General features: G+C 40.1%; 1 protein-coding gene across 2 annotated transcripts in view; it reads right to left on the bottom strand.

Annotated features, from left to right (window-relative positions):
* frmd6 (FERM domain containing 6) overlaps window positions 1-20068 on the bottom strand; it is a 34802-nt gene extending 14734 nt beyond the window's left edge. Inside the window, exons 1-6 of one of the 2 annotated variants that reach the window (XM_042500548.1) lie at window positions 19912-20068; window positions 6409-6768; window positions 5479-5569; window positions 2345-2424; window positions 577-653; window positions 279-465 (exon numbers count right to left, since the gene is read on the bottom strand). In XM_042500548.1, coding sequence (XP_042356482.1) covers window positions 279-465; window positions 577-653; window positions 2345-2424; window positions 5479-5569; window positions 6409-6507 — 534 coding nt within the window. In that variant the 5' untranslated portion in view covers window positions 6508-6768; window positions 19912-20068. The remainder of the gene's footprint in view (window positions 1-278; window positions 466-576; window positions 654-2344; window positions 2425-5478; window positions 5570-6408; window positions 6769-19911) is intronic. The other variant, XM_042500547.1, reaches the window with a different exon arrangement.
* Window positions 20069-21232: the final 1164 nt, after the last annotated feature.

The raw sequence follows: 21232 nt of genomic DNA, 5'->3' as shown, positions 1-21232 counted from the left end.
TAATTTCCTCTTTTGCTGCCCATTGCCTTGCTCCCACATTTTTAAAAGAAATCAAGCAGATTTTCTTTGCTTTTAAAAGGTTAAGCCACGAGATATGAAAAAGCATAACTGGTCGTCTTTGAAACAAGGTGTGATCAGACACAGAGGGACAGGAAAAAGCCAGATGTGATTTGGTGTGAACAGGAAGAAAGAACGTGCAGGATGATGGTTTGTGATTATAAATCACCTCTTCTTCACTGATGCGTCAAGTACATACGGTACTTGTTGGACATACTCACCCATGGGGGGAAGTAGGCTTCAGGTTCAAAGTACTTCCCAAAGTGCTTGTTGCGTTTGAAGTTGCCGAGGTCAGCCTGCAGAGCGAAGGCTGCCAGGAGGAAGTAGGCCTCCTCCCTTTGGATACACTGTGAGAGCAGCACCTGTTTCCTCAAGTGCCAGTAGTAGTAGTACCTGGCTGCCCGGTCACTGTGGGATTGAAGGTGAACAGGTGTCAAACAGTGATCTTAGAGCAGGTGTACAGGTGGTTTATGCCACTTGCGACTAGAAGTTACAATCAGCCGAAGGATTTTTACTTGCCTGATCAATCTCCCATTCTCAACGTAATACTGAGCTCTGAAGTGAATGATCATCGGAGGCCCAAACTGATCGATGCCCTGGAAGACAAACAAGTGGAAATCCTTGTTTATTTTCTAAAACAGCAAGAATTTCACATATATATCAGCAGCTTGAACACAGTATGACTGTGTCTCAAGCTGGAAAAAGCAAACAGTTATAAAACATTTCAACTTCATTCCTCAGGTGTTATGTAATGTGATACAAACAAACACAGCACACTGCTGTTCACTAACGAGGCTGATCTGGCATCAGTTTATAACAAAGACTACAGATGTTAGAAAGGAACAAAAATATTTCATGTTGGTGCATCACCACATAAATAAAATCACAGAATAAGAACTTGATATGTTTATAGATGTTTGTTTACATTAATAATGTTCATAAACCATTAATTCAATCATGGGATGTTAAAGCGATAGTTTAACATTCTGGGATGTAAGCGCTTCTTTGCTCCTCTCTGAGAGTTGGATGAGATCGATGCAACTTTTATGTCTGTGCATTAAGTATGGAGCCCTGAGGCAATAATCCTAGCTTAGCACAAAGACTGGAACCAGATGGAAACAGCTAGCTGTTAAAAAAACACTCTTAAGTTCAACTATATGCCTTTCAACATCCTGAAGCTGATTTAACATATAATTTGTTGAACCCATTCACAAAAATTTACAAATAATTTGTGGTTTTAGGGGGGAGTTTTGGACGGTGACTGTTTCTTGGTGAAAAACAGCTGGCACAGTGACGACCTCCAGTGTTACAGTTACAGTGAAGTTGCCAGGTATGGTACTCTCCTGCCTGCACAAAGACTGAAGCCTGTGCCATAGCCAGAGACCATCTGTAGCCAAAACAAGATATTAACCATGTTATTTTTATTTTGGTTTTCAAAATATGTGCGTAATATTCTCTGCCATAAAGTCAAATTTCTGTGTATTGCCAATCTTATATTGAATAAATGAGCATGTCTTCATAGTTCCAGGTTTCCTGCTGTAGCGGGGAGGAGGCTTTAGCTAATGACACAGTAAAGACGCATGAGTGCTGAGCAGCAAACTCCCGGTTAGGGACTGGCAGAGAGCGAGCCGCTGTGTGTGTACTGACTGTGGCCCGAGCTTCTCTTATTGAATAAACATGCAGATCCTGATTCATGGTGTGAAATGATTTCTTCGGCCAGTAAGCCCCCATCCTCGAACTGTTACACCTGCACTTAACTGTTAATCTGCTGCATCTCTTGTAAATAAGTGAATCGCCTAAAACTAAACTATTTAATTTCTTTTTTTAAAAAAGTATATATTTGGAATCTATATTGTCAACAGTGGAAAAAAGCACATCTGCACATTCAAATCCCTGGAAATTGAATGTGTGGATGTGTTTTTTTCACTGCAGATAGTGATTCAGCACTTCAGTTGAAGTCCAAATACCTGGTAAGTGGTGTTTTTCCAAGATGGAATCTATATGGTCAAAACAGAGACCTGGCTTTTAAGAAAAAGTTTATATTCCAGTAAGCAGAGAAGTTTATATTCCAGTAAGCAGAGAAGTTTATCTACCTGACACTGAAATTTAGTTGGTTAAATCTTGTGACTCTCAGGTAGGGGATCTATTAAATCCTGTTTTTTACTTAGACTGGTAAATTCTATGATTTTCTTGCAAACTTCTTGCATAGTACAGCTTTAAAAAGGATTCCCCTGCTCACTGTTACATTTTGGATTGAAAGTCAATAATCCAGTGCATCATTTCTCACCTTGCTGGCTTCTCTCTTCCATTCTTTCGGGCAGTATTTGGAGAGCTTCTGATCCAGCTCCATATAGATGTGTTCATTATCTGTTGGAGGAGGAGAGGCAAAAGCTTAGCACTGAAACTTATACTCTGTTTTCGTCTGTGTGTGTGTGTGTGTGTGTGTGTACATGTGGATGTATAGATGTCTTTATGTGTGTGTATATGCACAGAGAAATCCCCCCTGAATGCTCCCTGTTCAAAGACTCGAGCCTCGGAGTCATCACATCAGACAGCCTCTGCACTTCCCTTTGTACTCGGAGCCTGTGGTGCTCCTTCTCATTTCTCCACCTCTCACTGTCATGCATTAATCTGCTCCTGAAGTGACGCCTTTCATGAGCTGCCGGCCTGCTGATGTGACAAGTCTGACTTTCTATACAATGAAAACCCGTTGAAAAGGAAGAGAAAATGAAGGAGCAGAGGCTCTCTGGCAGAACATCAATACATATTTTCTTTTATCATACTTGTGAACTGTAACAAAGACTAGATGATAAGAATTATGACTCATGCTTAAACACACATTACAATGATGTCCTGAATCTATGTTAACGCCTTGTTTTTACTGCGTTAAATTACACTGCTGAGTATCTTCCCATGAAGATAGTTTTGGTTTTATTTGGGGACAATTTGAAATCTCCACCGCAGAGACTTCTGCCGCCATCCCAATACAATTGAGGTTGTTGACATTTGGTTTGTGGTGCTTAGAGAGTCCAAATATTACATTTGAAAATCTCAACAGCAATGTCTGTTTCCAGAAACAACATCCATGCTGCTCCGGCTGTGAGACGTTTTCATTGAGAACTTTGTGGTTGGAAATCACCAGAGAAGTAAGTAGACCAGGGGTCAGCGGAGATGCTTTTTAAGATTTGAGTGAAGTTACTTTTTATGATCTTTTACAGAACGTAATGTAGATTTATGTGGACAGGAGTAGCATTACTGAGAGCATACATGCAGCTTTAAAAACAACCCACTCTGAATCAGACTTTGATCTGTTAATTATCAATTTACAGTAAAATGAACAGAAGAGATGTTGGGGTGAAAAATAGGACAAATAAAACTGAACCAATCAATCTGACGCTGCTTTAAGACTGCAACTAATCATTATTTTCATTATCAGATAATCTTCTGATTATTATCTTGATGAATCAACTTGATCATTGTTTGGTCTACAGATGCCAAAAAAACCCCCAGTGTAACAAAAATTCCCAGCGTCTAAGATAATGTCTTCAAATTGCTTGCTTTGTCTTGACAAACAGAACAAAACCCAAAGGTACTCAGGCCCTGCCTACACATTTAAAGATATTTTTAAGATAAATATTTTTCTCTTCTTTTTGGCCTTTCATTCACAGTTTTAGAGATTTTTGAAACTGCCTTGTAAGGAGTAGATTTTTTAAAACTTCAGTAATTTCCTATCGTGTAAAACTGTGCATTTGGGAAATGAAGATATCATCCTCCAAATTCATGTTTGCTTATTGTCTCTTTGTGTAATGAGCATGTGCCAGAAATGATAATAACAATGGGCGACTTCCTGTTTGTTTTTATTTTGTCAGTACTGCTTGGTTTTTAACATTTCATTTTAACATAGTAAACTTAGCATCCCAGTTATGTAGTCCATAACAGCATCCACTGTTTTGGAAAAGGCTTGGTTAAACCAGCAGATTGTGAGACAATTTCCAGAGAGGTATTGTTGTCACTGAGGAGTGGAAGGAAAACTCCAGTCCACAACATCACTCGAATCTCTGAGTGAGCTCCTTCATCCTTATATCGGAGGGGAATCAATGATGAGATCTCCAGTAGATGTTTTGAAAAGTTGGCCTGAACACTGAGGAGGGAAGACTGCAGAAGACTGCAGAAGACTATAGAAGACAGCTAATGCCAGCGAGTGTTTGGATTTGTTGTTTGGATTTGTTTTTTTTAATGCTGCATTTTTCAAAATAGTTGCATTGATTTTCTGTTGAGTAATCTTTTCAGCCCCACTCTATTTCAAAAAGCCATTTGAACGAGGTTAGGGCATTAGCAGTGTCCTAGCAAAATTTATTAAATTCATACAACTAATTTGTCACAGAAAAGTACATTTTAACATTTCTTTTGTGCACTGTTGGACATATTGTTACATCATGAGTGGTAAATTGTCCAAACAGTCAGCTAACGAAGACATATTGATTGACTGATTAATTAATCTTGTATGTCTTGTCTTGTTTGTGTGGATGCCAGGAAGAATAGTTGTTGCTACGGTAACAACTAATGGGGATCCAATGTAAATAAATAAATAAATAAATAAATAAATAAATATTGAAACCGTGTCTGGTGTGGACGCCTGGCTGTGGACGCTCTGGTTGGGGGGACATTGGGTGACACACAGCGAGTGGGTGGCCTCTGTTTGCCTTGGGGATTTCACGCTGTTCAGACAAGCACTTCAGGAATGTCCCACAATCAGACCCATTGGCTCCTGCTCAACTGACCTGCTGGGCCGTCATTGGCTCATCTGGAGGCCAGCTGTCTGAAAACACTGCCTTTGCAATTTACTCTCCCTCTGCAGTTGCCTACAACTGTCACCCACTGTCTGCCACACCACAGTGCAGACGCAGTGACTCATTCCATACGTACGACCCTCACTGTGCCGTCACCGTAAAAACAACTGTAGCCTCGCTGCACAATGGGAGCCTGTCAGGACGAGGAGGCCCTGGTTCCTGAGAGACCGCCATGACATGTAGGTGAGAGATGCTCCGTTTAGGGTAGAGTCCTGTCTCTCAGCCAAGTTATTGGTCTGAGGAAAGTAACTGCCTGGTTACACTGTTTTTATGAGGCTCTGTTATTCTTTGTCGCTGCATTCACTCCACAATCTGCATCATGTAACCATGCAATTTAAATTTTGAAAATAAAAATGAGGCTTTGTCCACATGATTGAATGGTAAGTCTCCACTACTTCATAAACAGAAATGTAAAGGCTTAGAACAAAGGCTGCTGTGTTGTGTTGACGGGTAAACAAGTAAAAAAAACAAAACAGATTAACTGGGTACAGAACACCACAAAGCTACATATGGAAGTGCATCACAGAGGTAGGAAACATTTGTTTGAAATCTTGACATTGAGAAGTCTTACTCTGAATAACGCTGAGTCCAAACAGGTGACAGTCCTTCAGTCTCAGGAGGTCACACACCTGCACCAACAGTTCCTGGCACAAGGTTTTCACCTGAAGGGGGGAGGGGAGGAGAAAATTTGCTTTTAGCTTTGTAAGACGACCTGTTAGCTATTATTTTAACAAAACAAACATAAATACTCACACATAAGCTAACCCAGTGCTAATGTATGGTATGTATCGCATGCTGTTATAAAACCACCACATGTATTTCAGTTCAATTACGAAACACGCTTTTGACCATAATTAAAAATTTGCACACAGAGCAGCTGTTTTAGAATGAAAATAAATCAAACAGCTGTTTAGTTACAGGGATTAAATAAATTCCTGAGGTAACTGCACCACAAAAAACAGTGCTTTGTATGCAGCAGCTGACAGCTGCAAAGACACACTGACCACAATTTGTTATGAAATTAAAAACCTCTCACTGTAGGCTGAAAAATAGTTAATGCTAGATAACATGTCAGGGAGATAAATAAAACTCCAGCGATCAGCCCTTTAGCTTAGCTGAGCATAAACATCGGAAACAGGGTGAAACAGTTATATCCATAGCTTAAAAAACACCTACCAGCAACTCTAAAGCTCACTAATTAACATTTTATATCTTATTTTGAATTTATCTGTACAAAAACCAAATTATAAAAATGATGTGTTGTGGTTTTAAGGGTAGTCATCGGGGCATTAGTACCCGCTAAATAAGAAGAATTCAGCAATGGTATGTAACAGAGTCCTTCTTACTAGTGACTTTAGCAAGTAGCATATAGGTATAGTATGCATCCAGCTGCACAGTATGTAGACTAATGCATGTAATGCAGAACCAAAGTTGCTAAAGTTAAAAGTTGACAACAGAATTGCCATTGATGACAATAAAATATAGTTTTATTTGTACTCACATTTACTATGACATTAAGAGTGTCATCATTGGGCAAAAAGACACAGACACAGCGGCGGTCCTGCATGGTTTTGTTGTTGTGGAAGTTCAGTTTGTTCATCTTCGTGTGGCTGAAACAGGACAGGCCCCTCCGCCTGCAACCAGGGCTCTGGGCCCTCTGACGACCCTCCTCCACCACCACAGGCACCAACACCAGTCACTGTATCCCTGCTTCAGCTGCAGCCCAGTACAGACACACCAGCACCAGCACCTATGGGCTCAGCAGGCCAAGCAGTGCTCACGAGGCAGAGCATGGGGGCACGAGCTGCTGTCCGCCACTGTGGAGACACATCAAAGAAGATACAGGATATGTAGGAGTGTTCTGCAGGATGAGACAGAGGCAATGACTGCGTGGTTGACATGGAAATGAATTTGTTTGAAGATTTAAATTTGCATTTAAAAATAGCAGAAGAATGACTTTCAACTAAAAGAGTCTGACAGGATAGGAGAAATAAAAGACGGACAGACAAAAAAAGGAGGGCAGCGTTTCTGTTTGTGTCCATGAATATATGACATCATTTGAGAGGAATGTCAGTGACTCCAGAGGAACATGTGAACATCTGTCTGGAGAGGAACTGATGAAATGTAATGATGGGATGTAGAAACACACAGTCTGACTCGCAGCTGAAAAACTCACTGATTTCTAACATTTTCTCACTTAAAACATAGCAAGACCATCTCTGAATGTTAACTTTAGGGCATTTTAACGAACCAGAAATACAAAGCTGCAGCAGAAAAGGCATTGTATGACCATGCATGACTTGAACAGTTGTTAAGAAACTTATGCTCGGGGGTTTAGATGTTGACTGGGCGTGACTTTGTTGGCTATGTAAGCCAAACATCTTCACTTTTCCCCCCTGGCATCGGTTTTGTCCACTCATTCAGTTCTGTTGACATGCTTTTGGCTGTTCGACTTTTTCACTGTCAGCTGGCAAGTCAGACTGTAGCTTTGTTTTTGGGAAATACAATTATTTAAAATGTTCATAAACAAATTTTGAAGTTTTGGAAGGGAATGCTTACTTTAGCTAAATATACTCTCTTATTATCAAAGGACAAGGGCAAAGCGTTACAGGAATTTGATAGAATATCTGCATACTTGATTTTATTGTTGGAAATTTTGACTTTGTCCAGCACCTGAGCCCAAGTTAAATATTCACACATCTGCTTCTATTTTATAATAGGAATTTATTCTCTTGTCTCTAACAACTACCTTTCTCATACACACAGATACAAAAAGGAGAGAGCGAGTACGCACACGCCTCCAGCATCAACAGTTGTCTCGTGAGCAGCGAGTAGCTCACAGCATGATCTGTGCCTGAGGACGTGTGAGGCCTTCACAGGGTGTGAAAAGTCACAGACCAGACAAAAGAATGTAAAAGAACAATCATTTCAGATTAGCACCTCTTCCTGTTGACAGCAAAGCACCTTAAAGCCATGTTGTCATTAAACACAGATAAAAAAAACAATTAGCATTTGAAAAGATGCAATTAAAGGATTATTTAGAAAAGCTGAGGAGTTCAAGTCAGTTTTCATCATCATCATAAGCCCTTTTTAAACAAAGATCACACTGTATGGCAGCCACAAAGTCCGCTCTCCACGCTGCCTATGCATTTTTACACAGAGCCAAACTAACGGCAGAAACATGCCAATCCAGTGTGTGATTTTAGACAGCATGCTGGTATCTGGGAGGCAAGAGGCCTGACGTGTGACACAAAACAGCCTTGGACTCTAGTGTGACATATAGCATAAGTGTCAGCAGGGGTTTCTTAACAAAAACAATGGCTTAATCATTTACAGTCTCTGTTTTATGGCTTTTGATCTCATCCTCTGCTCAGAGGGTAAGGAGCTCCCAGATTGAATTGTCTCCCTCATAGGAGGAGCTGTTTAGCTGCTCCTCTTCTTCTTTGAGTTAGCTGCTAACTGCTGCTAGCTGCTGCCAGCTGCTTTTTAAATCTCCTCGTGATGGGTTGCACATATAACACGTCGTCAAAACTTCAAACCTGTCCTGTCCATAGTCCTATCCTGCCGTCTGTCTTTTACACAGACGCTGTTACTGCATTTGTTGCCGAATTTAAGGTAAGACCACTCTGCCCCCCATTTTACGAATGTATCTTTAATAAAAGACGTCGAGCTAAGATCACAGTGCAATATTCCCGTCTTGAACAGGCAGCTAAAAAGGGGCTATAGCTAAAAAATTCCCTGCAGTCTAAGGCCTCCTCCAGCTATGCAAAGTGTAGATTTAAGTCACATACTGCTTGTTCTCGCTTTTAAGCCGTGGCAATGAATAAAAGTGAAATACCTGCCTTAAATTCAGTAAATTGCTCCTCTATCAAAGCAAGCAGCAGTGAAAACAACAACACCAGGATTAGTGACTGGACTGATACCAATAAAAAACAGCTTTAACTGTAGGCTCGAACCTCTGCAGCAAAGTCATAAAGTGCTTTTCGGACTAAGTGCCCATTCAATGCGGCTGCTGTAGACATATAACACTGCTTTGTTGAAGCGGAGACAGGGAGCATTGTGGGCCAAGCAGCCATAAATACACATACTGTTGACATACAGCATCAGTTCTCATTAATGCTGGTCATTGGATGTGCAGTGTGGCGGGCAACCAGCCACTCAGCAAAGTCTGCTGATGAGCTGTGACTGGGATGGCTGCTTGCTCTGCTGCTGACCTTGACTGCACACATCACCACCGCCCTGCACAAATACCACAAACATGTACATATATATGGATAAAAATAGATATACATGTTATAAGATACATTCACACACACTATGGGTATATTCCTGCTTTTGCCACGAACATATGTCAGGTGCTGCTACAGAACAGCTGTGTAATAGCAGTGGGGTTAATTAGAAGTGAGATCAGTCTAATTGGATCACTTCCCTCCATCACTCGCTTCCACTCCAGAGATTGAGAGTGATGCCAGTAAGCCAAGTAAGATATATTATTTAGCAGAAAATACTTTGTCTTGACTTGTGTTGTTTGCCAGATTGGCAAGCTGTCCCCCAGTCAGGAACATAATAAAGAGTACTATAAACTTATACCATGTCCAGCTACAGCCGGATTTAGCCTTAATGCAAGGGGTTAACTGCAATTCATCCAAAGATAATCAGGGGGTAGATTTTAATTTACAGCACAATTTAATCATGTATTTCACATAGTATTTGTTTTACAGTAGAGGGAAAAAAACAACTACTAGATGCATCACAATTCTTTCTTGAAATATTATGTCTTGATACAAAAGTAGATTTAATTTAACTAAATTTTCAACATGATGATCACCGCCAGTAACAGTACAAGACTGGGCTGTACGTTCCTTATGGCTGAACCAACTGGATTGAAAAATGTAATGTAACGGACATAAAACATCCGTTCTAAGCAAGGCTACATCTTAAGTTTTGATGAGGATGGCTGCGTGGGAGCACCCACAGATTGGTACAATATACATTTATTTTCACTATTAATCTGCTCATTAAAATCGGGAACTAAGAAATGCTACCATAAGCGAGGCAACACAGGTGACAGGCTAAAGCCTATAGATAAAATTATAAAAATAAATAAATGATTAAATATATATCTTTGATGGAAATATTCAGCTTATACTACTGTACCTGCCACTTATCTTCAACCCAAAATGGTTTCAAAAAGCTTAAGCATTGTAAGAGCCATTTGTACTGGGTGTTTTTGCCAAGGTTTATAAATCTGCGTACAAGGTGGAAACATTCACACGTCCGGTTTAATCTCCCTGCAGAAACGTTAATGGCCCTTGAAGTGAGCTCTGTTGAAGTCATATCATCTTGCATTTTCAGCCAGAAATATGATTCCTGACTTCCAGAGTAACATCCTACTTACCACTCGTTTATTACATTGTTGAATGCTAACGGCGAAAGTGGATGCCAGTGTTGTAGAGACGAGGTAACTCAGACATAACAGAGTACAGTCATTATTGATGGGTCTAAGTGTCTGTTGTGTCATGTCTGGTCTAAACATGAGACATCACCACAGAGGCAATGTCCACTGTGAAATTAAAGGGTGGATTCTCTTACACGCTGTGTGAGGGATGAGAGTGCTGGATAATGAAATTATTGCAGCTTTCCATCCCCCCCTTTTGACTGGCATGCAAAGTGTGATGCAACACTGAAGTCCATCTAAAGCAGCACATGCACAAAAAGCAGCCAACTGAGATTCCTCTCGCCTTTCAAACTGTTATTCTGTCAACGTGGCAAGCCTCAGAGTCACAAAATCCCACATTGGGATACAGAGAAAGGGCCTCTGTCACAACTGCACCTCTCTCTTTCTCATTCTTTCCCTCCCTGCTGACATCAGAGGGGTGGAGAGTCTCTATGTCCAAATGTTGGATGGTGGAGCTGGAGAAAAACTTCCTCTGCTTGGAGACGAAGGGAACCGGCTGCCGCCACGCTGATTTAAGAATAGCTTCAGGTACAGCATGTGTCAAAGCTAAGGGAGGAAAAGAAGAGAGCGGATATATACACAGCAGAAAGAGAGGGAGAGCAGGAGGGAGGGAGATGGAGAGAGGCAGCGCTCGAAGCTTAGGGCATGAAAAAAGAAAAAACTGCTGCAGTCAGGAGAATTCCTCACTAACATCTGCTTCTCATTCCAACAATGGCAGCCTTTGATTCCTGATGTACACAACGAGCAACAACGCCACCGTCTCCATGTGCCCACAAACTGCATCCTCTGACAGCATCCTGAAACCTCGCTGTAATCCCTGAGCTGGAGCTAAACACTGTTTACATGTCTTGTTCAGTTTGACTAACTGATTTTGTTTGGCTTCAGCTGCTTTCAGAAGTACATGGACCATTCAGATAGTCTTAACCAGTCAGTGGATTAAAAGAGTTAGCAAATACTTTGATAATCAATTTATAGTTAAAGCCATTTTTCAAGCAAAAATGACAAACATTACTTAGTTCAAGCTGCACTACTTCGAGTAATGGCTGTTTTCGTCTTCTTATGTCATAGTTAACCTTCTTTGAGTTTTGGTCACATCAAACAAGGCATTTGAAAACGTAACCTCGGACCTCATGAAGTCGTGATGGGCACTTTTCACTAATTTCTGATATTGTGTAGACCTAACAACTGAATATCTGGCTGATCATTTGCTCTGGCTGGACTCATCAAACTGGCATCAGAGAACTTGCAGTGATGCAGGCTGACTGTTGCATTGTCTCATGTCGCTTGTGTCTTGGCCAAAGAGTTGCACTTGAACACACCGCAAAAGCTACAGCCAATGGCAAACTAGCACACAGATCTGCGCCTGTGAGAGCAACTTACTCCTAACAGCAGGTGACGGTCGTCTGTATTCGTCATTCAAAAAAGGAAGACTGACAGGAGCGGTTCAAGATGCTAGTTAGCAATTAGCCAGTTAGCACCTCAACATCACAACCAAAAACCAAATGATATTTACCATGGGCCAGTAAGCAAAAACAAAAAAATTACAAACCGTTTTGGCTGAGGAGCTCAATAGCTAAAAAATGATCTAATAACAAGTTTGTTTTGAAGTCACGCCCCCTTGTTTGCTTACGTCACTTCCATTTCTCTTCTCGTGCTCTGAGCTTAACTGCCAATCAAAGTGATTTTGCACACCAACAGGATCTGGCCGACACTACTACCTGCTGAATCTGCCAAATAAATAGGCATCAAGGGCTGACCAGTGCTAGCAGGGTGAATCACACCATAAAAACTAGGTTTACAGCTGAATATGTCACTCTGGTAAACTGTATTTTTAGCCACTTTTAGACATTTTAAAGACAAACTGATGAATTAATAGAGAAAATAATCAGAAGATTGGGTGATAATGAAAATAATTATTGAGATAGACCAAACTAAAAATCAACAAAATTATACTATTGAGATCTTTTAAAGAACACTATGAATGAGTTACTTCAAAAACTGTTTGACCCAGTAGGGATGCCTGATACCACATAATAGAAGCTAAAATATCACCCAAACCTCTAAACAACACTTGTAAGCATTTAAAACTTCCATCTGACAAAAGTAAAGAACACCACAAAATAAAACCAAATTATGTACTCACAGAATGAATAGTTGTAAGAGCTAAATACAGGGTTTTCAGTGGGCTGGGTGAATGCAGCAAAAACACAAAGCACATCCTAATTTTATGCAACTAATCATATGGGAGGAAGCCTGCATGATGTGCTGCAGATGCTGACACAAACTGCCCTGCTGAAATATTTAAAGGGCAGCCATTCAAAGTGCACAACTTTTATAAATAGTGCAAATGACTGGATGTGAACGGGAATCCCCCCCCCCCCTTCAGTTGGCTGCCAAGAGATCTGTTTATTCAGCTGATGAGAAATGTTGCTGAGCTGACGAGTGGCTCTAAATCACATCGGTCACAAGATGGCATTAGCCTTCGTAGTGAGCCTTCCCTCCTCTGTTTTGTTTAACCTACTGATACACTCAAAATAGGAGCTGAGTGTTAAAAAATAAACAGGAAAGAGCATGCTAGTGGGGCGACATGCTTGACCGCCCAAACCACCAAATTCTGGACAGTCTAAACATCTATTTTGGACTCTGGCTGGCTTGTCATGATGTCGGGAAGTGGCTGTCGTTATGTACCGGAAACACGCTCATGTACTTGACACATAAATCCATTCCGACTCTGATAATCTTACATTTGACTTTCTCTGCTGACGGCTTAAACAAATAACTGTGACAGATATTAATAGTGAGTGGAGGCATGATTAGCTGCTCCCTCATTAATACCTGGATGCTGTGTGTGAGTTTTTAGCCTTTAAGCCTAATCTGAGAGGCAGAGGGAAAACACGCGGCACTATTTAAGGCTTTGATTCCCATGATCCCTTGCCCATAAGATCATGGAGCAGATAGTTATATGTCTAGTTCCACTTAGCTAGCAAGAAAGATAAACTATCTGTTTCTGTCTTAGAGTCAAACTAAAAGTCTGAGAGCCTAAACCAGATTTTAACAACTTATCTTAACTTGATGAAATGTAGAATCTGAATTACAGTAATTATCCACAACACAGACTGACCTGGTAAATATTATATTCTGTCACGCTAAGTAATCTATAGGTTTGCTCATATTAATCCAACATCTGCCACCATGTCCTCTTTCATCAAATGTCATACTCATTAACCGCTGAAGGTCAGGCCCGTACACAGCATGGCACTGTAACACTGTTATATAATTCACAAAGAAAAGTCGAGGAATTGGATGGTGGGTGGCCTCGGGCTCAACCACAGCTCACATGGCAAATGTGGCTGCAATATTTACCATACATTATCTCAACTGGCTGGAGGGGCTATCTCACTGGAAAGGAATTTTAAAGACTTTTCTCATCACTTGGCTTTTGACTTTCAATCATCCTTTGTCTAGGAATTACTCTGGATTAAGGAGCTGGAGCGCCATCCAGCTTGATGAATCATTCTTGATGGAGATGTAATTATGAAAGTGACAGTTTGAGTCTTTCTCAATGACAGCTTTCCCAGTGCCAACACCAGATTCCCAACTGCCCTAGTTGAACCGTTTATTTAAGACTTGTGGCACCAGCTATTAGCGCAAAGAGACGTGATGTGGAAAGACATATCACTGTTCATTCGTGGCAAAGGGTTTATTGACAGATAAAGGTGAAAATTATGGGTGGGAATCTTTGGGAATGTCACAATACTCATTCATAACGACATGATTCTGTTCATAACTGTTTCTGGATTTAGAGTGCAAGCTTGTTTTCAAGCTTGCACTCCAGTGAGAAACCACTCTTGTCTTTAGTGTTATGAATTGCAACATGAACCATAACAGGCCGCTAAGACAACTGGTCTTGATGAAATCATCGCCTGCTTTTTTCTTACTTTATTAAAAAACAAAATTAGCTGCAGTTATTTGGAAGCAAGTTACAATCTCCAGTACTAGTATGGCAACACAAATACCACTACTGGCCAAGGGTTCAACATTTATGTTAACATTTGTGTTTTCAACTGCCCAATTGGGCAAGTGGATCAGAAACCTACTTGCCCAAAGTCAATTTCTACTTGCCTCTACACAAACAGTTATTTATTTGAGGTTTTTGAAACATGATAGGATGTGGAAATCAGTCGTGCGATTACCTACACGGTTTAAGTGTCATAACTAGCAATGGCAAGGCCCTTCAGACAGTGATGACAGTTTAAGCGGTAAAGGGTTCTTGCATGAAACGTTAAACATTTTGTTGCGATATGGTGTTTCGTTCACATGACAATGGCGTTTTGGGGTCCTGAAAACACAAACTTTTGAGACCGCATTCCAAAGTGTAATCTTTTGAAAACGCCACCGCTTCAGTTGTGTAAACTGGCAACGTGCTGAGCCTGTGAGAACGATGACGTCACGGCCACTCTTTGCGCATGCGAGTGGTGTGCTTCTATGGTGTGTCATTACAAAGTTACACCACTAACTGCTGGCCCAGCATGCATACTACAGCATTTGATTGTTTTTGTGGATCTCTGTACACAACAATTGTTCTCACAATGTTATCATATGAATGAGTTTTTTTTTTTGTTTTTTTTTTTACAAATGCAAATCATCTTATTTTATGCAAATCAACTTTTTCCTCACCCCTTAAAATAATACAATCATTACATATGTGGTAATGATCAGGTGAAATATGTTAACAAAAAGTAAAAGAGAACTCAAGCAGCAAAGTTCATAACTCGATGAACTCAGTGAAGAACAACTTAAGCTCGGTTACCTTTATGGAAAATTATTTCAACATTTCTAACATCTGGCTTTCATGTGGAGTGAGCGCACACACACATATACACACACTTCTCAAACCGCCAGCACTGCCAGACATGTTAGAACAGAGTCAGCAGTCGCTCCCTTCCCTCCCCGCCCAGCATTCAGGCTTGGACTGAGCATGAGTAACCCCACAAAACTAGCAATCGCAGTGCAGCACACCACGGAGACGTCAAACCGACCATTACGTACGCTTGAAATAGAGCGGGCAGCCTTAAAGGAGAGGGTTAAACAATGCACTGCAATTATAGCAAACCCAACCAAACCCTGTTGTTTTGTTTCTTCCGTTTTGACAGAATGAAAAGGGCTGTTGCAGGTGATCTGATCTATTTCCTGAGTGCAGCTTTTTTTACTTGAATTTTCTGCTATTGTTTACACTGTCACACCTGAAGAGAGTCACAAGACTGAGACGTCGTATTAAAGTTAACTGCAGCATTTCATCATATAGAAAATAAAATACCTGGCAGAGCGTCTTACAACATACAGCTGCATGAATTCCCCTCTTCCTGTCACTTGGTAGTGTGCCAACATTTCCTTTAGCCACAGCCTCATAATTACCTCAATAGAAAGATGAAGTAAAGATCATGTAAGTCATCATTTGGCCTGATTGTTCACTCTACACCAAAACCCAAACAAGACTTTTGAAATGGAGCTGTGACAGGGAGGTATAAATATGCTGCTAGGAGCAATTCATAAGCTCTGGTATCTAGTGTTACTGACCCAAGACTGAACCTGAGTCTCAGTAACACGTCTATCAGCGACCAATCTGGCCAAAATCAACATAATATCCTACAGGAAACACTGAGAGCTGCAGTAAGAAGCGTGTGAGATAAGCCGATAATATCCTCAGGGGGGATGCTAGCAGGTTAAATCTCTCTGGTCCACTTCCTTCAGAGAACTCAAGCTTCACTAAGAAGGCCAAGTAACCAGAGGAAAAAACACAATCTAAGGAAAGGGGAGAAAGGGAGACAAATGCAGGAAGAACTGACCCGTTTTCTTTCATCTGTCCCCTTTGGTGAACTTAAGACAAGGATATGAGGAGTCATGCAACATCCCTGCAGTTACAGAGAAGGCATGCAACACTGAGTGTGTGTACATGCTGGTTTTTGTCCTAAGTCTGAAAAAAGCTATACTCCTAGTAGGCTGTTTTTATGGCTAATGAGAATTAATGTTCTGCTAACACTCCAGTTTACATGCAGCTGTGCATAATCTGATTAATGTGCCCTAACATGTCTTTTATCATGTCAAAATAAAAAGAAGTAGAACACCTGGAGCTGCCTGTCATTTTGATTCTTTGCAACAAAACAGGATTTTTTCATAGTTTCCTACCAATGGCAGACTTTTTGGACTCTCTCTTTCCTTCCTTAACCTTCCTGAAAAGGTTGATGCTGCATTATTTGTGCGTATCAAAAAACGTGTTGATATGCAAGTTTTTCATCAAGTTTAAAAGACATAAATTGTTTTACCCAAATTTTTATAAAAAATACAGCATGACCTTTTTGGTCAAGTAAAAAGTCAGTCTACTTCAAATGTTAAAAAAAAACAACCTTTTTGTATTCTATCCTGATCTGCATGATAGTAATGCGAGAGGAATTAAGTAAATTATTTACAAATGAGATATTACCAAGGAACCCTGTTTATGTACAGCGTATCAATGACAATGCACAGCAGTAAACGTAAACAGACAAGAGGCCGTTTGTCGCAAACTGTGGTGAAAATCCCAGTTTAGACAAATATTCAGAATTTGGCTGTATACGTGCCCAGATAATGGTCCTAAAACCTGAATAATATGGAAATCGGTGAATGCTTAATTTGGAAAAAGGCCTGAGAATATTTAAACAAAATATACTGTTGATGTGACTGTATCAAATCCAGAATATTGTCATATTCTGAATAATAGGGAAATATTGGTGTGCATGTAACCGTAGCCACGGATGTTTTCCTGTACAGCATTTTCAGGACTCAAATGAATTAATTCCACTCATTAATACACAAAGTTGGCAATCTTTAAAAACACATTGCCACCTCTCTGGAGACCTCAGCTCTTTAAAGGCTGACTTTCCTGAGATACAAGATTTGCATCCAAAAGCAGCTGCATGGACTAGATAGTAGAGTGATATGAGTTCAGAGCCCTGGGCACCTGTATAACTTACACAAGGACATTTGGCTGCATACACATCCACATAAAGATAACACATGCAATCGGATGGGAAAAGATAGAGTTTCTCCTTCTTTATGGCAATAACAGTAATGTCATCCACCCCCATTCCTCAGTTACATTGTCCCATCACACAAAATATGGTTCCTCTTACACCTTATCTTCTAGCAACAAGGCCGAAAGCAGATCAAGTGATAAATGCAGGAGCAAGCCTTTTATAAACAAGATTCTGAAACGGTATGAAAATCCTCTCCTAGCATGTATGGGCTTCCCTTGGAGAATTTGCATAGCGAGGAGACGATTATGTAAAAAGCCTATAACAGGTTATCTCCAGTTACCTATGTATAGCACCACTGGTGCTTTTTTTTCTTCAGCTCAGGTTCTGTGTCTAACAGTTTTTGTATTCACTGTGTTGTCTGAGCATCAGAGAAAGCCAACCCCTAGGCTAGGGATTGAGTTGAGCTTTTGATGCTGAGTTTAATACTGAGGAAATCACTCATAAATTCAGAAAAACAACAGATCCACTGACGCATGTGTGTAACAGGTAATGTCATATGTAGTAGTGTAGTACATTATCCCTTTAAAACCTGAGCAAATTGGCTTGATTTCTTTTTTTAATCATGGGGAGAAGGCAATGAGCAACTTAATAAGACATGCCCCAAAAATTTGCAACAAAAAATATGTATGTATATATGTTTTTGTTAAAAAACAATTTCAGCATGATAACTTAAATATAAAATTTGAGATCCATGGCCATTTTGCAACGTTTCTGAGAGAAATCAAACAAATTTGATCAGGTTTCAAAGGGTCAAATAACTTGTGAAAAGCATCTAAATGCAGCACAAACACAATTATATTGATCCAGGTTTAAAATGGTTCAAATTAAGGTTAAACGCTTCAAAGCTAGATTGTAAAACACATTCGTTACTCATATAAAGTTTAGGTGGGAAGAGGGGATTGCCTTGTGCAATTATGGGCTATCCTATCACACATTCCAACAGATTCAACTGAATGAGTCACCAACACACACACCAACCATCTTTGTTCACGCGTTTCCCTTTTGTTTCCTACTCATGCAGTGCTCTTCCTGTCCAGACAACACCTGCACATCTCTCTCTCCAACACCGAGCCAAGAAAGCATTGTGATCACAAAAACATGAGTTGTTTTTCTTCCGTTTCCCCCCCACAGCTGGAGCCAAGAACTGGATGGCATGTCACATACTGTATGCTGGGGAACGGGCCACATAAGGTAGCTGATTAACCTACCATATGTACTTGATGAGTTTCAAGTGTTAGCAATCCAAACAGGGGATCCCCTGACTGAATGTGCTGGCCAAAACTTTTAATTTTATTTGTAAATTGCAACGTACATCTTTCTGCAATATCTATGCAGTGTCAATGATTATTATATTACATTAACAACCTCTTTAGGACTTTGCCACGGAAGTTTGAGTTACAAGATATTAAAACAAGCAACCACCGGACACAATTTAGGATGGCTAGCATCCTAGCTACTGAAGTGCTCTTGAGCAAGACATTAAGTCGCGCTCAAGTGCTCAACATCTGACATCTCTGGAAATAACTTGCCTTGAGAGTAAGATGAAAACACACAGAATGAGGCATCAAATCTTTAAAAAAATTGCATTGCAAGACCCAAACAATGTTCACAGCCTGAAACAAAAGTTAAAACTTTACAGAAAACATGAGGATTCCCATTCCCCTTCTTTCTGCCATGATTGCTCTCTGGTCTAATATTAAACAGAAGGAAAATTGTTGACATTCCTGAGTACTGAGAAAACAACTTTGCAGTTTGTTTTGAAGGGAGGAGAAAGGGGGGATTTGCAGCCCCAAACAGGATTGATTAGCATGAGTTACACATTATTTTGTGCCATTCAAGACACATACTTTGCTGCTGAAAGGATGTGTCGGGCATTGCTGGCATGGTAATTACACAACAATAACACGGAAGGAATTTTGGCAACGTTTTAGTAAAAATTTTGAACTTTAACGTTATAATTCAGTGGATAAAGAAATAAATATTAAGTGATGTCTTTGCTTTTCCATGAGCTTAGTTTATGGACAAAGTTAGCAAGAGAATGGTACGTGATAAAGTTAGTTTTTAAAGGTGGACTAACATTCAAAGCTATAAATACCCATGAATCTACTATCAAATTTCGTCCATAAAACAAGTTTGTGTCGCGTTAAATAAAGACAAAATTCCTCAGCTAACGCTAACAGAAAAAACTTGGTTGCTCATATTTCATGGCAACATTCCCTGTAAAATATCCTGGCAGCATCACCGTTGGTGAGGCAACCTAACATAAGCCGTGCCGAGTTTGCTTTTTACCGTCTTTAAACACTTAAAAAATACTCACAGACACTGAAATACACTTAAAATAGCACAATTAAACTTAATTTTGAGCGGCTGAAATGGCGTTACGTTTAATGTACTGCTAGCTAAAATCGTAACCGTTGAGAGTGGAGGATTTAAAAACGGGATAAAAGCATCTCGCTACTGGAGCAAAACTCACCTTTTTAACGAGAAAACGAGTTATTCCGTTTGAAAAGTGTTAATCCAAAGTGGTTAATTTGACGTTTTTACAAAAAAAACTGACGGAAAAAGAAATCCACAGTTTGGGAAAACTTCAGTAAGTTTGGGAGAAGAAACGTCGTTGCTGCCGCCTTCAACTGGAGCCACATTCTGTCCCTGCTGGAGCCGTAACAAGTAGATAGGAATACATGTGCGGTGCATGGAAGCGGGATAGGGAGGGGGGGCAGCGATGAGGATGACGAATTTGTATCGACGACGCCTACAAAAATTGTCACAAGCAAATAATTTAATCTAAATTATTCAAAAAGTATTCAGTTATTTATTCCACGTCATTACTGTGTGTGTTTACGCCATTTAATCTCTAGGATCCCGTGCCACCCCCCCTAATGGGATCCTCATTTGGTATGGCCCACGTTCCATTCCTCCCGACTGTGCTGGACTGGAGCTGTGCCGCATTAATTTTGGAAGTCGGCGGGGAGAAATAGTAACGGCGTCGCCCTGTATGTATTAAAAGCGCACCCAGAAAAAAAAAGTTTTGTGATGCATGCTCAGTTTATTTTTACATCCGGATCACCAACACTCTGCAGCTGGGCTTCTTTTATATGCCTTTCTCTGACCAGGACTATTATGAAACATGTAATAAATCTTTTCACAAGGATAGAGGAAGGTTACCAAGACCCCATTGTAAAATGCCCAATTACATGATATCATAGGATATATAATTATCATAATGCAGCCAACCATAAAGTGACTTTGAACTTTATGGGAAGTCAAAATGTAACTGCCTATATAAATATTGTATAAGGGCGACTGAGGTGTTGGGTCAATGATTTAAAGCAAAATTGGTCATCAGTGGCATTTCTAAGATTTTAGGACATTGGGGGCTTAGTGTGCTGCACAGTGGAGGTCAAGGGGGAAAATCACTTGAATTTATTTATTCATTTATAATGAACAACCTCTACCATGATGCTTTTTTGCATAATGACACCTTATTTACCCTTAAAAACCTTTTTTAAATAAATTTCGATGTTAAAAAAAAGTTAATAGTGATTACAATTGAATATAAAAAAATCCCAGTATTATAATACTGCTAATATTACAGTCAAAATCAGGACAGAACTCCAATTATAACTTTTGTTTTTTTTGTTGATGTGATATTGATGAATGTAAACGCTGAAGAAGGGCGTCTGGCCAGAAACGTCGGTGTGGCAATAAAGAAAGTTATAATTGGAGTGCTGTCCTGATTTTGGCTGCATTGATATCCACTTTGAGGATTCAGCACCCATCTCAAAAAGTTTAAT

This window comes from Plectropomus leopardus, chromosome 14 (genome assembly GCF_008729295.1).
Source record: "Plectropomus leopardus isolate mb chromosome 14, YSFRI_Pleo_2.0, whole genome shotgun sequence".
Lineage (NCBI taxonomy): Eukaryota > Metazoa > Chordata > Actinopteri > Perciformes > Serranidae > Plectropomus > Plectropomus leopardus.
Note: the sequence above shows the minus strand (reverse complement) of the source record. Positions and strands in the feature narration are given on the sequence as shown.